At 37.2% G+C, this 17421-nt stretch overlaps 1 protein-coding gene across 3 annotated transcripts in view; it reads left to right on the top strand.

Annotated features, from left to right (window-relative positions):
- Positions 1-915: 915 nt before the first annotated feature.
- NUP205 (nucleoporin 205) overlaps positions 916-17421 on the top strand; it is a 53239-nt gene continuing 36733 nt past the window's right edge. Inside the window, exons 1-9 of one of the 3 annotated variants that reach the window (XM_075498108.1) lie at positions 916-1156; positions 6089-6231; positions 7268-7439; positions 8435-8579; positions 9523-9682; positions 11714-11942; positions 12109-12273; positions 13049-13224; positions 16323-16439. In XM_075498108.1, the coding sequence (XP_075354223.1) occupies positions 1129-1156; positions 6089-6231; positions 7268-7439; positions 8435-8579; positions 9523-9682; positions 11714-11942; positions 12109-12273; positions 13049-13224; positions 16323-16439 (1335 nt within the window). In that variant the 5' untranslated portion in view covers positions 916-1128. Of the gene's footprint in view, positions 1157-1410; positions 1544-5592; positions 5634-6088; positions 6232-7267; positions 7440-8434; positions 8580-9522; positions 9683-11713; positions 11943-12108; positions 12274-13048; positions 13225-16322; positions 16440-17421 lie in introns of those variants that run through there. The other 2 variants (XM_075498117.1, XM_075498127.1) reach the window with 2 other exon arrangements.

Below are 17421 nucleotides of genomic sequence, written 5' to 3'. Positions count from 1 at the left end.
AGATAATACAGGAGGGAATTTCTGGGGAGACTTGATTACTACTGGGACAGAGGGTGGTAAATTGACTTCAGATATGGGATACTTCTAAGATATCAATATTTGTTCCTTAGCTCCAGATACATACATGTACAAATGTCCTTTTTGCTTTCTTTTCTTCATTCCTGGTACTTTTTTCTTGCAGATACTTTGAGTTTAAATGCAGCTTTCTTCACAGGTTAACCTCTACCAGGGCTTTTTTTTCTATACAAGGTTGTAAACCCTAGTTCACCAATTGAAGCCTAAGAAACATGAGTTTTAAATGCCACACAGCTGTTAACAAAGTTGTACAAACAATTTAGTTCACTGGTTTTAAGGGAATAGTGCTATTTAATTATCTGCATTTTAAATAAGGATCATCCTTCACTGAAACATTTACAAATTACTTATTTCATTTTTTGAAGACTTCAGTCTGAAACCATAGAAACTGAAACCATTCTGGTTTTGAAAAAAGAATAGTAGCACTTCTTTTTTCACTGAAAAAAACTGAAAATTCTAATAAATTTACCTCCCAGTGCAGCGTCTCGCTTCAGGCATTTTGCCTTATTCAATGAATACGGCTTATAGGGCAGGGCTTGAAAGGAAAGAGAAACTGAACGGCACAGAAGTGAGATGTTATTTACAACAGAAAGAGAACGTGGGAATGCAGAACCGCGGTGCTCTCCTTTTTCCGCAGCCACCTCGACAAGGTTTGAACACGAAGCCGACTGACACGAGGAACTATCAATCTGCAGCCGAGGAAAAGCCAAGCACACCGCCGCACGTGTGACCGCCGCCGCGGCCCCTGCCGGGGCTCCGCGCCCCTCTGCGACTACAACTCCCGTCAGCCGGCGGCGCAGGGCCCGCAGCCCCGGCCTCCCCTGCCCCTGCGGGAGTCGCCAGCGCGGAAGCGGCCGTTTTTTAACTTTCGCCAGCTGTGCTGCCCCAAAGCCGGGACAGGGGGGAGTCGTGGGACCCCCTCCCCGTCCTCCGCAGCGGCGGGGGCCGGCGGGACACTGCCCCGCTCCTCGAGAGGCGGCGCCGCGGGCAGCCCGGGGTGTTGGCGGGCCTTCCTCGGGCGGCGGCGCCGCGACGCGCCTCCCTCTCTCCAAGATGGCGGCGCCGTTGGCGGTAAATTCGGGTAAGAGGAACCGGAGCGTGGGGCCGCAGTTCCTCCTTCTTCTCCGGGGCGATAGTTGCTTGCCGTCTGCCCCGCCGCCCGCCCGCCCGCCAGCCGGTCGGGGGGCGGCGGCGGCTCCGCGCCCCTCCTCAAAGCCCGTGGAGCCGGGGGCGGCGGCCCTAAGAAGGCCGGGCGTGAGGAGGCGGCGCGGCCCGAGCGGGTGGCGGGCAGGGCTGCGGGGCGCCAGGTTGTGGGGGCCCCGGTGGTGCTGGCAGGCGGTGGGGAGAGCGTCCTCCGTGTGGGCCTCCTCCCCTGCCGTGGTACCCGGGTCGCTCAGGCCACGCAAAAGTGCCAGGCGAGGCGATGGAGCTCCGCGGTGAGAGCTGCCGCCGTGCCTGGCTGATCCTGGTAAGGAGTACGCGAAGCTGGTGACATGAGATAGCAAAGGCCATCTTGGTTCGAGAGGACTGTGGTAATTTAGCGCATATGTGATTAAGCATCACTTTTATGTTGCACTCATTTCTTAATGCTGTGTGCAATAAAAGGCAAAAAAGAAATACGTCCTGAATTTTGCTCAGTGCTATGCGAGGAGTCTGGAAATGTTGAGCTGGTTTCTCTTGCATTGAGTGTTGCAAGGGATTAGGAGCATCAGGATCATCCATGGTCCTTTACAGAGCCTGTCCCAAGGAGCAGTTTTGGGTTACTAAGGCAGCACTTACCCAGTATAACTGGGGAATAAATCTAATATAAAAGGAAATGACTAGATAATTGGAGAATAACTTAGGAGGTAATCTGGTCCAACACTCCTTCTCTTCCTCCCCCTTAAAGCAAGGCCAGCTCAATCAGGTGGCTCAGGGCCTTAGCTAAACTAGTTTTGAAAACTTGTAAGGATCGGCGGTTTTGGTATTGCAGCTTGTGTCAGTTGCTGCTCATCTTCTCCTGGGGTACCTCTGTCTCTCTTTTCTGTGTATATTGCCATTCAGTAGTTGAAGACAACAAAGCTCCCATCCCTCTTTAGCCTTCTTCTCTTAAGTCTGAACATGGTGAATTCATCCTCTCCTTATTCATCCTCTTTGCCGGGTCCCTATTTCAGTGTCTTGCTCTGGGGAGCCCAAAACTGGACACAGTACTGGAGTGAAGGACTCTGAGATGCCTAAATAATCACTTCCCTACGCCTGCTGGCTGCAACTCTGTTAATACAGCCTGGTGCGTAGAGGCCTTCTTTGTTACAAGGATGTGCTGCTGTTCAGCTTCCCGTCTACCAGGACACTTGCGTGTTTTCTGTAAAGCTGCTTTCTAGCTGCTTGGTCCCCAGCCTGTACTGTTGCGTGGAGTTAATCTGTCTCAGGTGCAAGATGTTGCATTTGCTGTTGAGCTTCATTAGCTTTATACAGGGAGAATGGAGACCCTGTGAAAAGCAGTTGTGACTGGAATATGGGCATGGCCAAGAGGTCTGTAACTAAGGTGCTGTATGTCATAGTGACTAGTTAATAAAATTAAAAGCTCCATTCCTGTGTCAAGCAAGGAGTAAATTTTACAGAGAAGATATTTTGATCTGACTGAATCAATTACATCCCTGCCCCCTCACAGAAAAACAGTAATAAAGCAAAGACTCTTCATTTGAAATGTGACTTTGTTAAAGTGACAATTGGAGTCATTCAAATGAGACTACACTTTATTGTATAAATTAGATGGCAAGAGATTCTATAGCCTTATAATTAAAAAAAAATAGGGGAAGGAGTTTTGTACATGAAAGATGAGATAAAAATTAAAGCAGATGTGGCACTAAAACTAATGAAGATTTGCCTTAGGTTATAGTATATTGTTTGTGGGAACATACATAGCGTGGTTAAGTCTATAACTTGGCAAAAAGTTCAGGCTTAAGTGTCAACTGCTATTGTTGCCAAAGGAAGCAACCCAGCCTGTCCTTCCTTGTTGTACCTGATGGGATGGTCAGCCTTTCTAAAACTGTAATAATAATAGAAACAGCATAAGTGGGAAAAAGTCAGCATGTTGCTGAAGTCCAACCTTTTTTCCATCCCAGTTGTTTATTCCTTTCTCTGCAATAGTCCATCTTTGTGCTAGCATAGCTTGTGTCATCACAGAGCAACTGGGTTGTAGATGTGATTCTGCTGAAAATAAACTAATCCAAGAAAGAGTTTTCAGTTAGAAAAGTTAGATCCTTAATTTGTTTTAATGCCTTACAGTACGTGTGTTTGGTCTGGTGTGAAGCAATTACGTTGTAGGGACAAGAGGAAACAAATGGGCCAGGGAAATATTTGAACAGGTTTTGGCAGGCACTGTGGATTGCTGCTGGTATTTATTGGACTCGGTAATTTAATAAGAGCGAAAAGACTGTTTCGAGTAGAAGTAAATCTCTGAATTCTGAAGTTATGTGGGAGAGCCAGTCACAGGTTGGAGTGTGAAATAATTCATCCAATAGTAGCTATTTTTAGTGAATTTGTCTCTGCAGGGGTAATGTTGTATGATTAAAACACTCTGATGCTTAAAAAGGACAGAGGATTTGTCCTTTTTTACATGCTGTCCTCTCAGGTACAGCTCTACTGGCACTGCTAATTACGTTGTAAATGACCATATTTTTTGTTAGTGTGGAGTTTGGGGTGAGAGGGTTTGTTTTGTTTTTATTCTTGTTTTGTGTGGTTTCTTCCTTTGCAACAGAATAAAACTGACAAAGTTTTACTTGATTTGCTGTTTCCAAGACACCTTAGGTAGTGGTAAAACTGACTGAAACCAGTGATCTCGCTTGGAGACCTGCTCTTGTCTCCATGCTCGCTCGCTACACTTCAACTTGGTTTTCGCTGCCTTATTATTCAGGGCATTCATGTAGCATTTTGCATTACTTTGAGGTGGTGTCTTGATTGTATGAAGAAGAGGGGCACCTTCACATCAGAATAGCTACCTCTTGCTTGTTGTCTTAATGTAAGCAGTCTGGTCAAGATGAGGTGTGGATATGTTTGACTTTGGTGCACCTAGTCAGGTTTACCTTAAGGGTTAGAGCTGGTCAGAACAAGCTACATGAAGATAAAATGTTGCCTCTGTACTTGGTTTTATACCACAGTGTTAACTTGTACATTAAAAAGAAGAAGGAAAAAAAAAAAGTTAAGCAGTTTTAGGTGAAATGCTAGTATTTTTTGTATATAGGCTACTCTGCAGGGCATAGTTCTATTTTATCATTTCTGCAGAAACTAAGCCAGTTTCAGAGGTCTCTGGTGTTCACTACCCACTTGTTCTTTCCTTCTGTGCTTCGGGCATTGCTCTTTCAGTTGTTTTTATGATTATCAGGACCACTTTGTAACCTGTGTTAATGAAATACTCTGATTTTTAAAACCAAGATTGGAAGAGCTCTGGAAAATGTTGCCTTTTTTTTTTTCCCCCCCTTCTTTAATTTGGATCATTTGACTAACATGACTTATAGTGCAGTCCATCAGAGTTAATGAAGCGGGCATGTTTACGGTTGGGAACAAGTGGCGCTAAATGAAGGAGGGCAGCAACCTCTTAAAGTAGCTTTTCCACTAGCAAAACTGTAGTGTGCAAGAACCACCGCTAGCTTATAATATCTTTGGGTCAGGGACCATCTCAGTAGATGCTCAGAAACACATAACACTACCTGCAGTCAGACAGTGGTTGTTATGTGGTAGCTCGCAGGCAAACAATACAATTGGTAATAAATTTACTTGGTATGTTTAGCAGTGACTTGTGGTGTGTAGAATCTGAAACTTTCACAAATACAAATCATATCTAGCAAGGGAAACATTTTGGTACTTCTGTTTAATGTGGGTCTTAAAATTTTGAGTTTTTTTAAAATAGGATGTTAATACTAGGTAAGAATAATTTTCCATCTGTAAGGTTTTCAGTTTAGACGATTCTGGCTGCAGTCTGAAGACTAATTTGGTAAACTGTTTTCATGAGACCTGGTGATAAGGAAACTTCTAGTGCAATCTTCATGCTACAGACTTTGAGTTCTGAATGATACAACTTCTAGTGAGGAAGAGATCGTTCAGCTGTAGTACTAAATTCAGATTTGAAATATGCAAAGGAAACTTCTTTTCAGTGTTGAGGAAGAGGAGAGATTGTATTTCTAGAGTAGGGTCAGTCTTGTCTTAAATAATACATTTATGCTTGCTAGCTTCCAGAAATAATCTTGTCTCTTCTAAACATAGTCAGGTTATTATTTATATTGATCTGTCTACTTCTAGTAAAGGAAATTCATATCTTTATGAAGTTCTTGTACAGAATGTTAGCAGCAAATGTGTCTTGGGGATCGAAAGTACTTGTATTTACTTATTTTTTAAATTAAAATGAGAAAGATGAGTAAATGTGAAAGAAAGTGTCCTTAGGCTTATGATTTTTGTTTCTTATGTAATATTGCCTTTAAACTTACATTCTTGGTTTCTAATTTATTTTATTCTACGCAGACTGATGCAATGATGCGACAAATTCTGATACTGTTGTTCTTTTTCAGTCCCTCATATATTAGGTATTTCTCTGTTTTGGATTTTTCTGTCAAAAATGGAAAGCAGGAAGCCTGCCTTACCAAGTTACGTTCAAACTCAAGGTCTGCTGTCCAGTTCTTAGTTATCCTGTAATCTTACTGAAGTGGATGGAATTTCTTAGGTATATAAAGACGAAAGATTACAGAGCTTGTATCAAATATCTTTATAAGATTACTTCCAGCCCCGGAACTTAGCTGCATACATCATCTTTTCTGCTTCTCTAGCTCCCTAACTGCAATTAGTTTTTATATCAGACTATTGTTGTTGTTTTTTGTGCCTTAAGAAAGGAAAATACGCTTTGCTTGATGGGCATAACAGTCTATACTGTCAAGCTGAGACTAACAGTAAGTTAAAAAATTCTACTTATTGAAAATAGTGTATAAATAATTTATTTATTTCTTTCTCTGTTTCAAATACATTGTTTTATTTCTTCTTTTAGCTGCCAGCTTGTGGGGTCCATACAAGGACATATGGCAGACTGTAATGAATGCCATTTGGAAAAGGCAACCTGAAGCTATTCATCGCCTTGACCAGGTTTTGAAGAAACACAAATCTGACTTCATTTCTCTCTTCAGAAATCCGGTACTGGACTAATGCTCTCCTGTGGAATGAGTTGGAGAGTTGATGATTTACTCTGTCTTCTTTGTTGTATTACATACTATTTAGGCCCTGACCATTCTTTTCATTCTACATTTTTACAGTACATAACACAAATGTGTTATAGCAATCTTGTTCTGCTGTAAGAATACAAAATAGCTTGAATAATACATATTATTTTGTGTCTTGTACAGAATAATTTTATCTATAGCATACTTTTTTCTCTCATTATTTGAATGCTATTTTGAAAGGAATAGTAAAAGTATCTGATGATCCATCAGTCAAGTATTAGCTTTTTCTGCTACTCTTGTGTGTCTGAAATAAAGCACAAAACTATTTTGTCTGGTTTTGGTCCATGCTCATGCTTCACTCAGGTTAATGAACACACAGAACAGGTGAACACATGAATTTACAAAATATAGAATGTGCTGTGTTAGGAATGTGAGATGATGTGGAAAAACTCACTGTTTCTTGGCTGATGGATCACAAGGTAGCAATTAGAAATAGGTCTTCTTTCAGTGGTGTTACTTCTGAAATAGCATATGGCTTTTTAAACTGATAGGTCAGAAAATTTAACAGTCAGCTGTAGAATTTCGTCAGTATATTTTAGTGTCTGAGTTTATTTTCTACATCATTCTTTCTTCTATTAGTGCTTTGGAGTAATGCAACAGATCTGATCAACAACCCAGATGTCTTTCATTGAGCTGATACTGATTCCTGTTGAGAATTGTATCAAAATTTACTTTCAATCTCCATTATTCTGAGTAAACTGATTCTGAGTAAGCACTGATTGTATAAGATTATTTTTGGTATGTTCCCACAAAGAGATCGTTGCTGTGTAAGCGTGAAGCATTTTTAGGATGCCTTTACTATCTCTGTGTTTAAAAACACTGCCTTTGTTTTTATGATGACAACCTAACCTGTCAGAACTGTACTTGTGAAGAAGGATTAATGTGTACAGCTTTATTCAGTATTTGATTTTGCCATTTCGAATAAGTTCTGATGCTTGTTTCTCTTGCAGCCAAAGAATGTTCAGCAGCATGAGAAAATTCAGAAAGCGAGTACAGAAGGGGTTGCTATCCAGGGTCAGCAGGGAACTAGGCTTTTGCCAGAGCAACTCATCAGAGAAGCCTTTATCCTCAGTGACCTCTTTGATATTGGAGAGTTGGCAGCTGTTGAGCTCCTTCTAGCTGGTGAGAAGGGAAAATATTTAAGAGCTGGAGAAATACACCTTAAATAGGGCCTTCTTATTTAAGTGTATGCTTAACATGAATGCATGATTCAGTCAAGGCCTTAGCTTCCTAACATAGAATGTTCCTAAAAAGAAATCTACTGTCAATGTAATGTAATACAATAACAGTGTTCTGAACCTTAATGTTCATATTTTATGCAGCTATTCCAAAGGGGGGAATAATTTGAGGGGGTTTTTATGATTTACTTTCTCTATCACTGAATTTAAAAATAGTTTAAAAATAATTGATTGAGAGTTTTTCTACAAAGCAGTGTAACAGATATTGGTTCTTCAAATCATGTATTAGTTATACATTGATATGTGACTATTTGGATCATAATCTAATAACTGATTAGTAAGAGAACTATTCTGGAAAGTGACACATGCTTTGCATGTAGAAAATTTATTTCAGAGTTATTAAAATATAATTTTTAGTTATCATTACTAGCTACTGTTCATCATTAACTTTTAAAAAATTCATTAAAGAAATAGTTTGTGAATTTGTCACCTTTGGAAAGCCATCTTCAAGTCAACCTTGCTTTCTATTTTGCACTTGAAATGTAAATGTAGATGTAAATTTGATGTAAATTCAGACAGAAATTTTCATTTTGAATAAAGAAAAGATATTTTGCTGGTAATTGGCTTGAATTCATTATTAAGATGGATAGATATCAGTTGCAAATACCATTTGGACTAGGATATTTAAGGACTTTCACTTCTATGTCTTTTAAACTTTTGGATGTTTTAATAGTTGAATATCAATTTTAATAATAGCACCCAAAATGTCTGTGATTTCTTTTAAGTGCCTGAAACAAATCAAAGTGATAGTGAATAACCATGGTTGCTTTGAATGCTACACTTGTATCTCAATTAGAAATACAAAGATATAGAGCTGTTATCAAAGTGTGTATTTTCAACTTTTTGTGCTTTCAAATTCTGTGCATTTTCATTCAATAGGAGAACACCAGCAACCTCATTTTCCTGGCCTTACAAGAGGTCTAGTGGCTGTTCTGTTGTACTGGGATGGAAAAAGATGCATTGCCAATTCACTACGAACCCTCATCCAGTCACGCCAAGGCAAGACGTGGACATTGGAACTCAGGTCTGTATTAGGGTGATGAGCTGATCAAAGCTCTTTGCTTTGAGTGCTTTTAGGACTAATTAGGCTCAAGGGAATATGAATATTCTCAAATTTGGTTGTTTCTCATAACCTGATGCAGCTGCTTTCATGTTTCTTTTTAAGCATAATATTCTTTTTTCTTGCACATATTTTTATTGGATTATAAGGATTTCCATTTTACTTTCAGTTCTTTCATGCTACTTCACCTTTTGGCAGTGTTTTGCTTCAGACACCCTCCCAGTCAGTGTTGCTCGAACTAGTGATGATTATTCAGTATTTCAGAGACTAAGTTTCTACCCTTGCTGTGTTCTGACTTCCCGTGTCCTGCAGAACAGAGAATTGTGCTCCTGCCTTTCCTTAAAACGGATGCACTATATGCTGGCGAATGTAATATGCTAACATTTTTTGACTTTAAAAAGAAAATGGTACGCGCTGTTTACTTCCAATGCACAGTGATTGCCTGACTAGAGAAAGATTAAAAGATGTGTTCTAGTGTAAATATAAATTCTGAAACAGAAAATAAATGATTACTTTAGAACTAGCGCCACCACTTCAGTAGGGTGTATGTAATTGGACAATTGCGTTTACTAGTAAGAAAGAGACTGTGAGCTTGTGAGTTTTATGTGCATCTTATGTATAGTACTTTTTCCTTTTGATAGAAATCTTAACTAGCTAATCCATGTTGTATTCTCATATTCCATGTTCTTGAACCTACAGTTACTTAAAGAGTTTGTATCCATTCAGCATAATGTTTTGAGAGAGCACTGCTTACTGATTAGCAATGCACATTTATTTACTTTATGTATGTAATGTAGTTGTACATTTTCTGTCAGCAAATACATTTGATGGGATTCATTATTTTAGACTTCCTCTGTGACTGGGAATAGTATGATTAATTGTTAAATTTATATTCTTTCCATTATAGTCAAGAGTTAATGTCCATGACAACACGCTTTACAGATGACCTAATGGAGCAGGGTTTGACTCAGAAGATTCTCACTCTTGTGTCTCACATTGATTTGAATAATGAATTTGATAAACTCCAGAGAGAACGAGGATTGGGCAGTGAGAAACATCGCAAAGAGGTAAATATTCACTGAGTGTGAATATTCTTCTGAATTACTGCACAGATTAGAATACAGTTAGACTGCCAAGAGACATGGAGTGATTTTTCTTTTTCTCTTTTTCTCTTTTTTTTTTTTTTTTTTTAAACTTTTGTCATTCTAGTTTCTGTTCTCTACCTTTGCAAGCTCTGTTACTGTCTGAGGGATCATAGTAACTGCTCCACAGCTTGTGCTACACCAGTGTGGGATCCAGATTAGTTCCTGCATTTCTGTTTTGCTGTATTTCTGTTTTGCTGTTGCTCCCCGATGCTAGGGCATACTTTATTTTTAGTGAAGAAGTGTAATCAAGGACAGTAAGAAAGTAAGCCTAATATTTGCACTATGTGTAAATTTCTTTTTTTTTAAATTTTATTCTAAAGACTGTATATTAAATCATCTTTTCTCAGCACTACCATTATGAGCACCATTGGAATAAAAATAGCAAACTAAAATTCACAAATTATTAAAACAGATTGAAACCAAGTCTAGTCAGACAAATAATGTTCTTTTTAATAATCCAATTGTGTTAATACGAACAGAAGCATTTCTAATAGTGAAGTGAGAATTGCTTGAAAATGAGTTCTCATTTTTGTAAACCTTGAACTTAATTGAGACTGTGACTAACTGCAGAGTATGTTTCTAGTAGGAAGATTTTAAACATTATTGTTTCAATTTCTGAAATTCTTTCTAATGGATGATCTGTCTAAAAATTATTCTGTTATAATCAGTCAATTTGTTTTGCACCAAATAACTAGATTTACACTTTTGCTATTAATCCAGAAGCTATGCAAAGAATATCCTTCTGATTTACCTTAAATTACCTTAATTTACCTTAATTTTACCTTAAAATTAATTTAATGCTTAATGTTAGAAGTTTTTTTTTCTTCCTTTTAGGTGGACTACCATATTTCCCTCTGTATTCATTAGAACTATTATTCTGCTGGAGTCTGTGTGCAAATCTCTTGCTGTGTTAAATGTTGAAATGTTTTTCTCTTTATGACCATGCATGTGATTTTACTGGAGATAGAATGCTTATAGCTCTCTATTTTTTCATTTAATTGGGTACAATGGATATAGGGCAAGAACATTATTAGAAGCTTGTAATTAAGCTAAATAAAATACAGTTTTATAAAGACCATAATGAAAGGCCATTAGTGGCTTTTTATTTTTTAAGTTTGTTTTTTTTTTTAACCTCTACTGTTTTCATAAGTCTTAAAGCAGTTAAAACTCAGCTTGAGGGGAGGAGTAAAGTTAACAAATGAATTAAATGTTTGTCCTTATTTGAAAACAGGTAATTTTTGGTGTAACTGTTAGAAAAAAGACAAACTTGGTTTTCAAGAGCCGTTGTACTTCATTGTATCATAGCATGCAATATTTTGCCAGATTAAAAAAAAATATATATTTTTTAGTATGCAAATGCTTGATAGCCTTTATGTTGGGCATGATATTTGTTCCATATGTAATAGGGGATGATCAATTTCATTTATGTTTATATTCTGAAGTTGATATAAATATTTTGCCTGGGGGAAGAAGGTTCTAATTTTAAATGTCTTTCATATTTCTCAATGTCTTAGAAGTTAGGTATTTGTATAGTCAGTTGAGGGCATCTCTTTTGGGGCAAGGGGAAAGACTATGACTTTACCTGGATATAACTACCAGTGCAGTTGTGTGTTAGAGACAGGAAATGTGACTTTGATGTGATGCATTTACAGCTACGAAAGTTCTATGTAGATTCATGTCTCCTGACCTTGACAGAGATGCTGGTTTGCATGTGGTCATATTCCAGGATATCTACTCACATCTCACATGAAATACATGAGAATATGAATGCATTTAACAAGCAGAAGTGTGCCTTTTGTTGTTTTGCAATTCAAAAAACCAAACATTTTATGTAGCTGCTGTCTTTAGATAATTTTTAACTGAACCTAGTCATACTGATTGACTTGAGGACAAATTGAACGTGTTGCCAGAATATTTATATTCACTAGTTTTTGTTTGGTTTTTCTTCTAAAGGTTTCTGACCTCATTAAAGAATGCCGACAGTCCTTGGCTGAAAGTCTGTTTGTCTGGACCTGCCAGTCACCACTGAGTAAGGATGACACTCTAATCCTTATAAGTTACCTGGAGAAAGTAACAGTGGAAGCTGATGGCTCACTGGATGGCGTGAACTTGTCTCTTCTCATGGCTCTCCTTTACTGCTTTGATGTCAGCTTTCTGGAACAAGGCACGGAGGATCGTGAAGGTAATGCTGGCAGGTTTCCCAAAGAGATTATGTTGTGCAGATGGATAAATTGTTATTTAACCAATTTTGTTATTGTTCAGTAAGAAATTGGTAGGATTTTGCATGTTTGTTTTCACATTCATTTACTGGGTGTTGGTGTTGTGTGTGTTTTTTGTTGTTCTTCAAGATTTGATGCACCGGCTCCCTCTGCTAGCAGAAAGACAGTATATAGCAACAATACACACTCGTCTTCAGGAGTCTCAGCCTTGGAAATTACCGGGCCTGCAAGCTACTGTTAGATTAGCCTGGGCACTGGCATTACGAGGAATATCCCAATTATCTGATGTGACAGGTAAATTACCCTAAAGTGCAGTTGCTGCACATTAGTATTCAGAGCTTGCAAGTGGTGTAAGTCAAAGTATCTGTTACCTTTTTGAAGTGTTAGTATTTACCTTTATGATAAAATTGCCATTGACACTCCTTTAAAGCTTTCTCAGTATGTGAGTGTGGTTGTCAAGAATTGAATTGCTCTGAAATGTACGCAGATTTAGAAATAATTAGTTATTAGTAATATTGCATAGTGTCTCATTGAAGTGAAAGAGATTTTAATGTACTGAAAAATGTGAAAGACTGCATTTTAGCAGCTTTAGTATCATCTGAACACTTAAATTAAGAATAGATTCATGCTTATGACTTTTTACTTCCGTAAATGTTAAACCTCAGTATCTTGAGAGGACAAATCTATTATTCATTTTTTTTTTTCTCTCTGTACTTCACAACTTTCCAGGCTCCCTACTAGGTCAGAATTGAGTCTACTCAAGAATATCTATTAGAGAAGATGTAAACATTAATTATAATGTTTTAATTAAGGTTGGTTTGTGATTCTTGGTTCACAACCTTAGATTTGATTGGGTAAATGGATTATGCACTTTAACACTTATTAAAGAAGAAAGTTGAGATCGCCACCCGACATTAACTTGTCTTTTCCAGTCTAGTGTTTTCCTGTACGGTAGAAAAAACATAGTTGATAGAAGCATGTCGATTTGCTTGTCAGCTGGGTATTCTGAAATATGTTTCATTTGGTAACAGATAATAGTAATTTATCTCTTGTGATTTTTGTTGCCCAGCTCTTGCAGAGTTCACTGAGGCAGATGAAGCAATGGCAGAGCTAGCGGTTGCTGATAATGTCTTCCTGTTCCTGACTGAATCTGTTGTGGGGTCTGAAAATTTCTACCAGGAGGAATTTTACATTCGCAAAATTCATAACCTTGTCACAGACTTCCTTGCACTCATGCCAATGAAAGTAAGTTGTTTGTGTGAATAGCAGTTCTTGAGAAATGCGGGCATCTCTTCTGTATTTCTAACACTAGGACAGGTAGCATAGAGATTCAGATATGACCCTCAGCTTGAGGTGCGGCAGTTCAGAAAACTTGTTGACTTTATGGAACTCATATGGTTTGGGGTTTGTTTTCCACACTGAAGCAGAATGTGATTTTTAAAACACTTCAGTGTGGTGAGATTTGCAAAGCAAGCTTTTGTGGTGGTAGTGGTTTTGTTTTGTTTTACATGATTAAAATTTAAGTGAATGCTGAAATTGCTGGCAATGTATGTGGGTATTGATTTTTTTGTTGCCGTGGGTTTTTTTCTTTTGATACAGACGGTAGTGTAACCTAAATTAACTTACGGGTTTTGTATCTCGTTTTTAACTTACTCTTTTACTAATGATCTTTTCCATATTTGAGGGGAGGGATTCTGCTTTTTCAGTAGTATCAATTGTTGGGAAAATGAGCAGCTGTTTTCACTAGAACAGCAGAAATGCTGCAAAAGGGTTTTACGAAAAGTTTGAAGCAATTATAACTTTCATTTGTGCAAGACCTCGTATCTAGACATGGAAACTTAAAATTCTATGAAAACACTTATTTAATTGATGGAGGCTTTATTTTGTGACCTTCATTGTGTTGAGCTGTAATTGGAGTTGCCAAATAATTACTTTTTTCAATGTGCAAAAAGAAGGATTTAAAATTTTGTTTTGCTCATTGTAACCTCGCCGAATGAGAACAATATTGGCAGGAAAAACAATATTTGAGCCTTAAGAATCTTTGAGGGCATATATGAAGATGTTGTAGACACCTTTTAGGTTTAATCCTAATTTATTTATAATCTGTTGGTGTTACATGTTGTTTTCTCAAGCTATCTTTTTAACGCACAGAATATCCATAGAACAAGTATAATGTCAGTTCAAACAAGTTCATTTTAATAACTTTACAGCTCTATTTCTGCTGCAATGGCTGCCTGCATACAACACTTACCATGTTGTTAACAGGCTTTGGACATCCTTTGAAGGCTGCATGCAATGGTGTTTTCTGTATTACAGACACAGTAGCTCTTGGAAATCTTTTGAATATATGAGTAATATGTGAGGTATATTTTATGGAAGTTCCTTAAACAGTTGAGTGCAGAAAGGTTTGGAACTGGGAACATTTTTATGAGGCAGTTCTTCACTGGGTGGTCTTGCTTTATGAAAGATGAAATGTCTCCCTGTAACGATACCAGTTTTTATGAAAGAGATGTAAGGTAGATATTGAATGAAGGTGGAAGAGCTGGAGACTGACCCAGGCTGAGGTTGCTGCCATATTAGATTTAGAACAGATGTGACCCTGTCTCATGTATCCACAGAACTGCCTGAAAATCCCAAGGCTGTTGGTTGGTTTGTTGGTACATCTCTCATCTTCATGGCATTATGGAATTGGAGGTTTTATCTCTGGGAAGACTATTTCTCTTCCATTTCAGTTTTTTTGCTTTGGCTTAGATCACAGTTGATTATAGCTAATGCCTGAAGATGAAGACAGAGATTTTTCATTACAAGTAGGGTTTTGTAATACAGGATGTAAGCAAAAGTATGACTGTTGACTTGTATTCCAGTTTGATAGAGGCCAGTACTAGTTGTTTTACAGGAAAGACTTTGTTAGCAGGCAATTGGGATATAGCCCTACAAGGGAATTTTTTGTCTTAACTGCTGTTAGTTAGTGGTTGGCTTACGCACTCAGCTATTTCTACCGAATCTCAAATTTTAGGTAAAGAAAAAGTGTCTGCTTTGCAGGATCTTTTTTTTTTTTTCTTCCCCCACATATATATAAAAAAACTTTTTTCAGTTTTATTTAAATCTGTAAGTGAGCATTTTATTTAACTCTTCTGTATAGTTTTAACATTTATGCTGCTTGCCAGTGATGATTTGGATAAATCTTTTGGTTGACTGCATTACATTCAGAACTTGATAATTAGCTTTAGTAGTTCAGATAATTCATTATTTCATGCATCAACACTCAATTTTGTCTGTGTATTAATTTTGTTAGTATACTAATTTGGCTAGTTTGCCCTGACCCTTTCCACTGTCATTTCTAGTTTTTAACTATTTTTTTTCTTGATGAGACACAATTATTTTGCTGCTCATTCAGTTTTGCAAATTAAGATATATTATAGACCATGAACTGGTCTCTATTGTTTTAATGTTTGGTGTGTTGAATTGGTTGCTTATTTCTGTTTCTTGTTCTTCAATGTCTGCTTAATATTTAACAAATCTTAACTTTTCATCTCATGGCTATTTGCTTTCTATAAGACTCTGGTGGGGTATTTTGTCAAAGCCTTTTTGACATTAAAATTAAATGTCAGCTGGTTTTTGTTTAGTAATTAGTTTTTTTTTTTTCAACACAAAGAATTTTAAGATACTAATTAAAGGGCCTTTTTTTTTTATTTTTATAATTCCTGCAGTTGTTCTTCCCCTCCCTTCTCTCTTTTTTTGGTTTTTTTCCCTTATTGTATTTATTGACATGTAGTAATGCTTTTAGTTGCTACAGACTAGGTCCAAAGTAATTACATCAATCCAAAACTTTTCAAAACATAAAGTAGTTGTAAGTACAAGTAGCCTTACATGGCTAAGAAAGGTGCAATCCACAGATCTATATACAGAAAACATTATTTTATAGTGTTTTCTGTTTCTTTTCACTCCTTGTGGATAATGATCTAACTTCCTTTGTTTGAAGCTAACCCATCTAGCTTTTGAAGTAAAAAGAGGAAAAGGATCCACCTTTTGGGGCCAAACCAGAGGATCTGGTGAAGTCAGTTGGGAAAAACTCCCATGGTATAAGTTCAGGGCTTTTGCTATGAACGAAGGGCCTTGACAGTAAGAAAGTAATTGAATATATCTTTAAATGTAAGCTCCTGGGGGGGGTGTGTGTTAAGCAAAAAAAAAAATTGAATATTCTTATCATGTATGTGCAAGTTCAAGTTCATTTGCTTTTCTTAGTTTTTAATAAGCTGTTTAGACAATTCTGTTATTTCTGTTCTGTTTCATTCTTAGCTAAATATAGACCAGTGTTTTTCTCCACTTCATAAATTGTGTAGGTGAAACAGCTGAGGAACCGTGCTGATGAAGATGCTCGCATGATCCACATGAGTATTCAGATGGGTAATGATCCACCTATTTCCCTTCGGAGAGATCTGGAGCATTTAATGCTTTTAGTAAGCCCTATTTTCTTTTAAATTACTGTGGCAAAAAGTGATTGTGACTTTCCTTCTTCATCAGAAAACCTGTATCAGAATGATAACATACAGTGCTGGATCTTTTCCTTTTTGGATTAGAGGGATTTTTGTTTTTTAAATTTAGACACTTGCTATAACTTTTCATGTAAAGGAATTAATTTACTGTCTTGGCTTCTGATGTTAATGAAGTGTCATTTAATTCTTGTTTAGTAAGTAAATACTGCATTGTTCCTTAGGTTTGAAGAATTCTTGAGCTGAAGTTATTTTACAAAATATTTAAATATCTAAAATTTAAATTATAATAAGAATATCTTAACATATCTATCTTAAGCCATCTTATTTTAATGTAACTTAGAAATAGGAATTTTAAGACTACAGGCTATCACTGGAGTTGAGATCTGGCTAAATGCATGGAAATTCTTTGGAATGGAACACCCTTGTGCATCTAGACCTTAATGTTTACACAGTGTTTTATGTTTCTGTAAGTCTTCAAATTTCTCCCTATTTACTATGGGTAAACTATAATTAGGTTTTAGGGGTTTTCCCCTACTATTGACAATTATTCTGATAAAGGATTGGAATATTTGAATAGTTTTCATGTGTTGATGTATTTGTAATGAGAATTTTGGAAGACTGTTTTGTATTTGCTGTAGAGTGGGGGCAAGGCGACCCCATTAAGGCTTCTGGAATTAGAAATTCCCTAATTTCAGTAGAATTTTGACCACAAGTGTACATTTAAAAGAAAGATCTTTCTGTTTCTGTCATATTTTTTAATAAAAGAAAGAAAATTGAAATAAAATAAAACTGAAAGAAAATTTACATAAATATGTTTATTTAAATGTTAGTTATTAAGGTTACCAAACTGCACTTTCAAAAAAAAACACCCCACATCAGAAAACAGATTCACATATGGAACTGGTGCATTTTGTATGTTCTGTTCATGAATAAATTAAACTTGTAC

Source organism: Mycteria americana, chromosome 1 (genome assembly GCF_035582795.1).
Source record: "Mycteria americana isolate JAX WOST 10 ecotype Jacksonville Zoo and Gardens chromosome 1, USCA_MyAme_1.0, whole genome shotgun sequence".
Taxonomy (NCBI): Eukaryota; Metazoa; Chordata; class Aves; order Ciconiiformes; family Ciconiidae; genus Mycteria; species Mycteria americana.
This window is presented reverse-complemented; position numbering and strand designations above follow the sequence as displayed.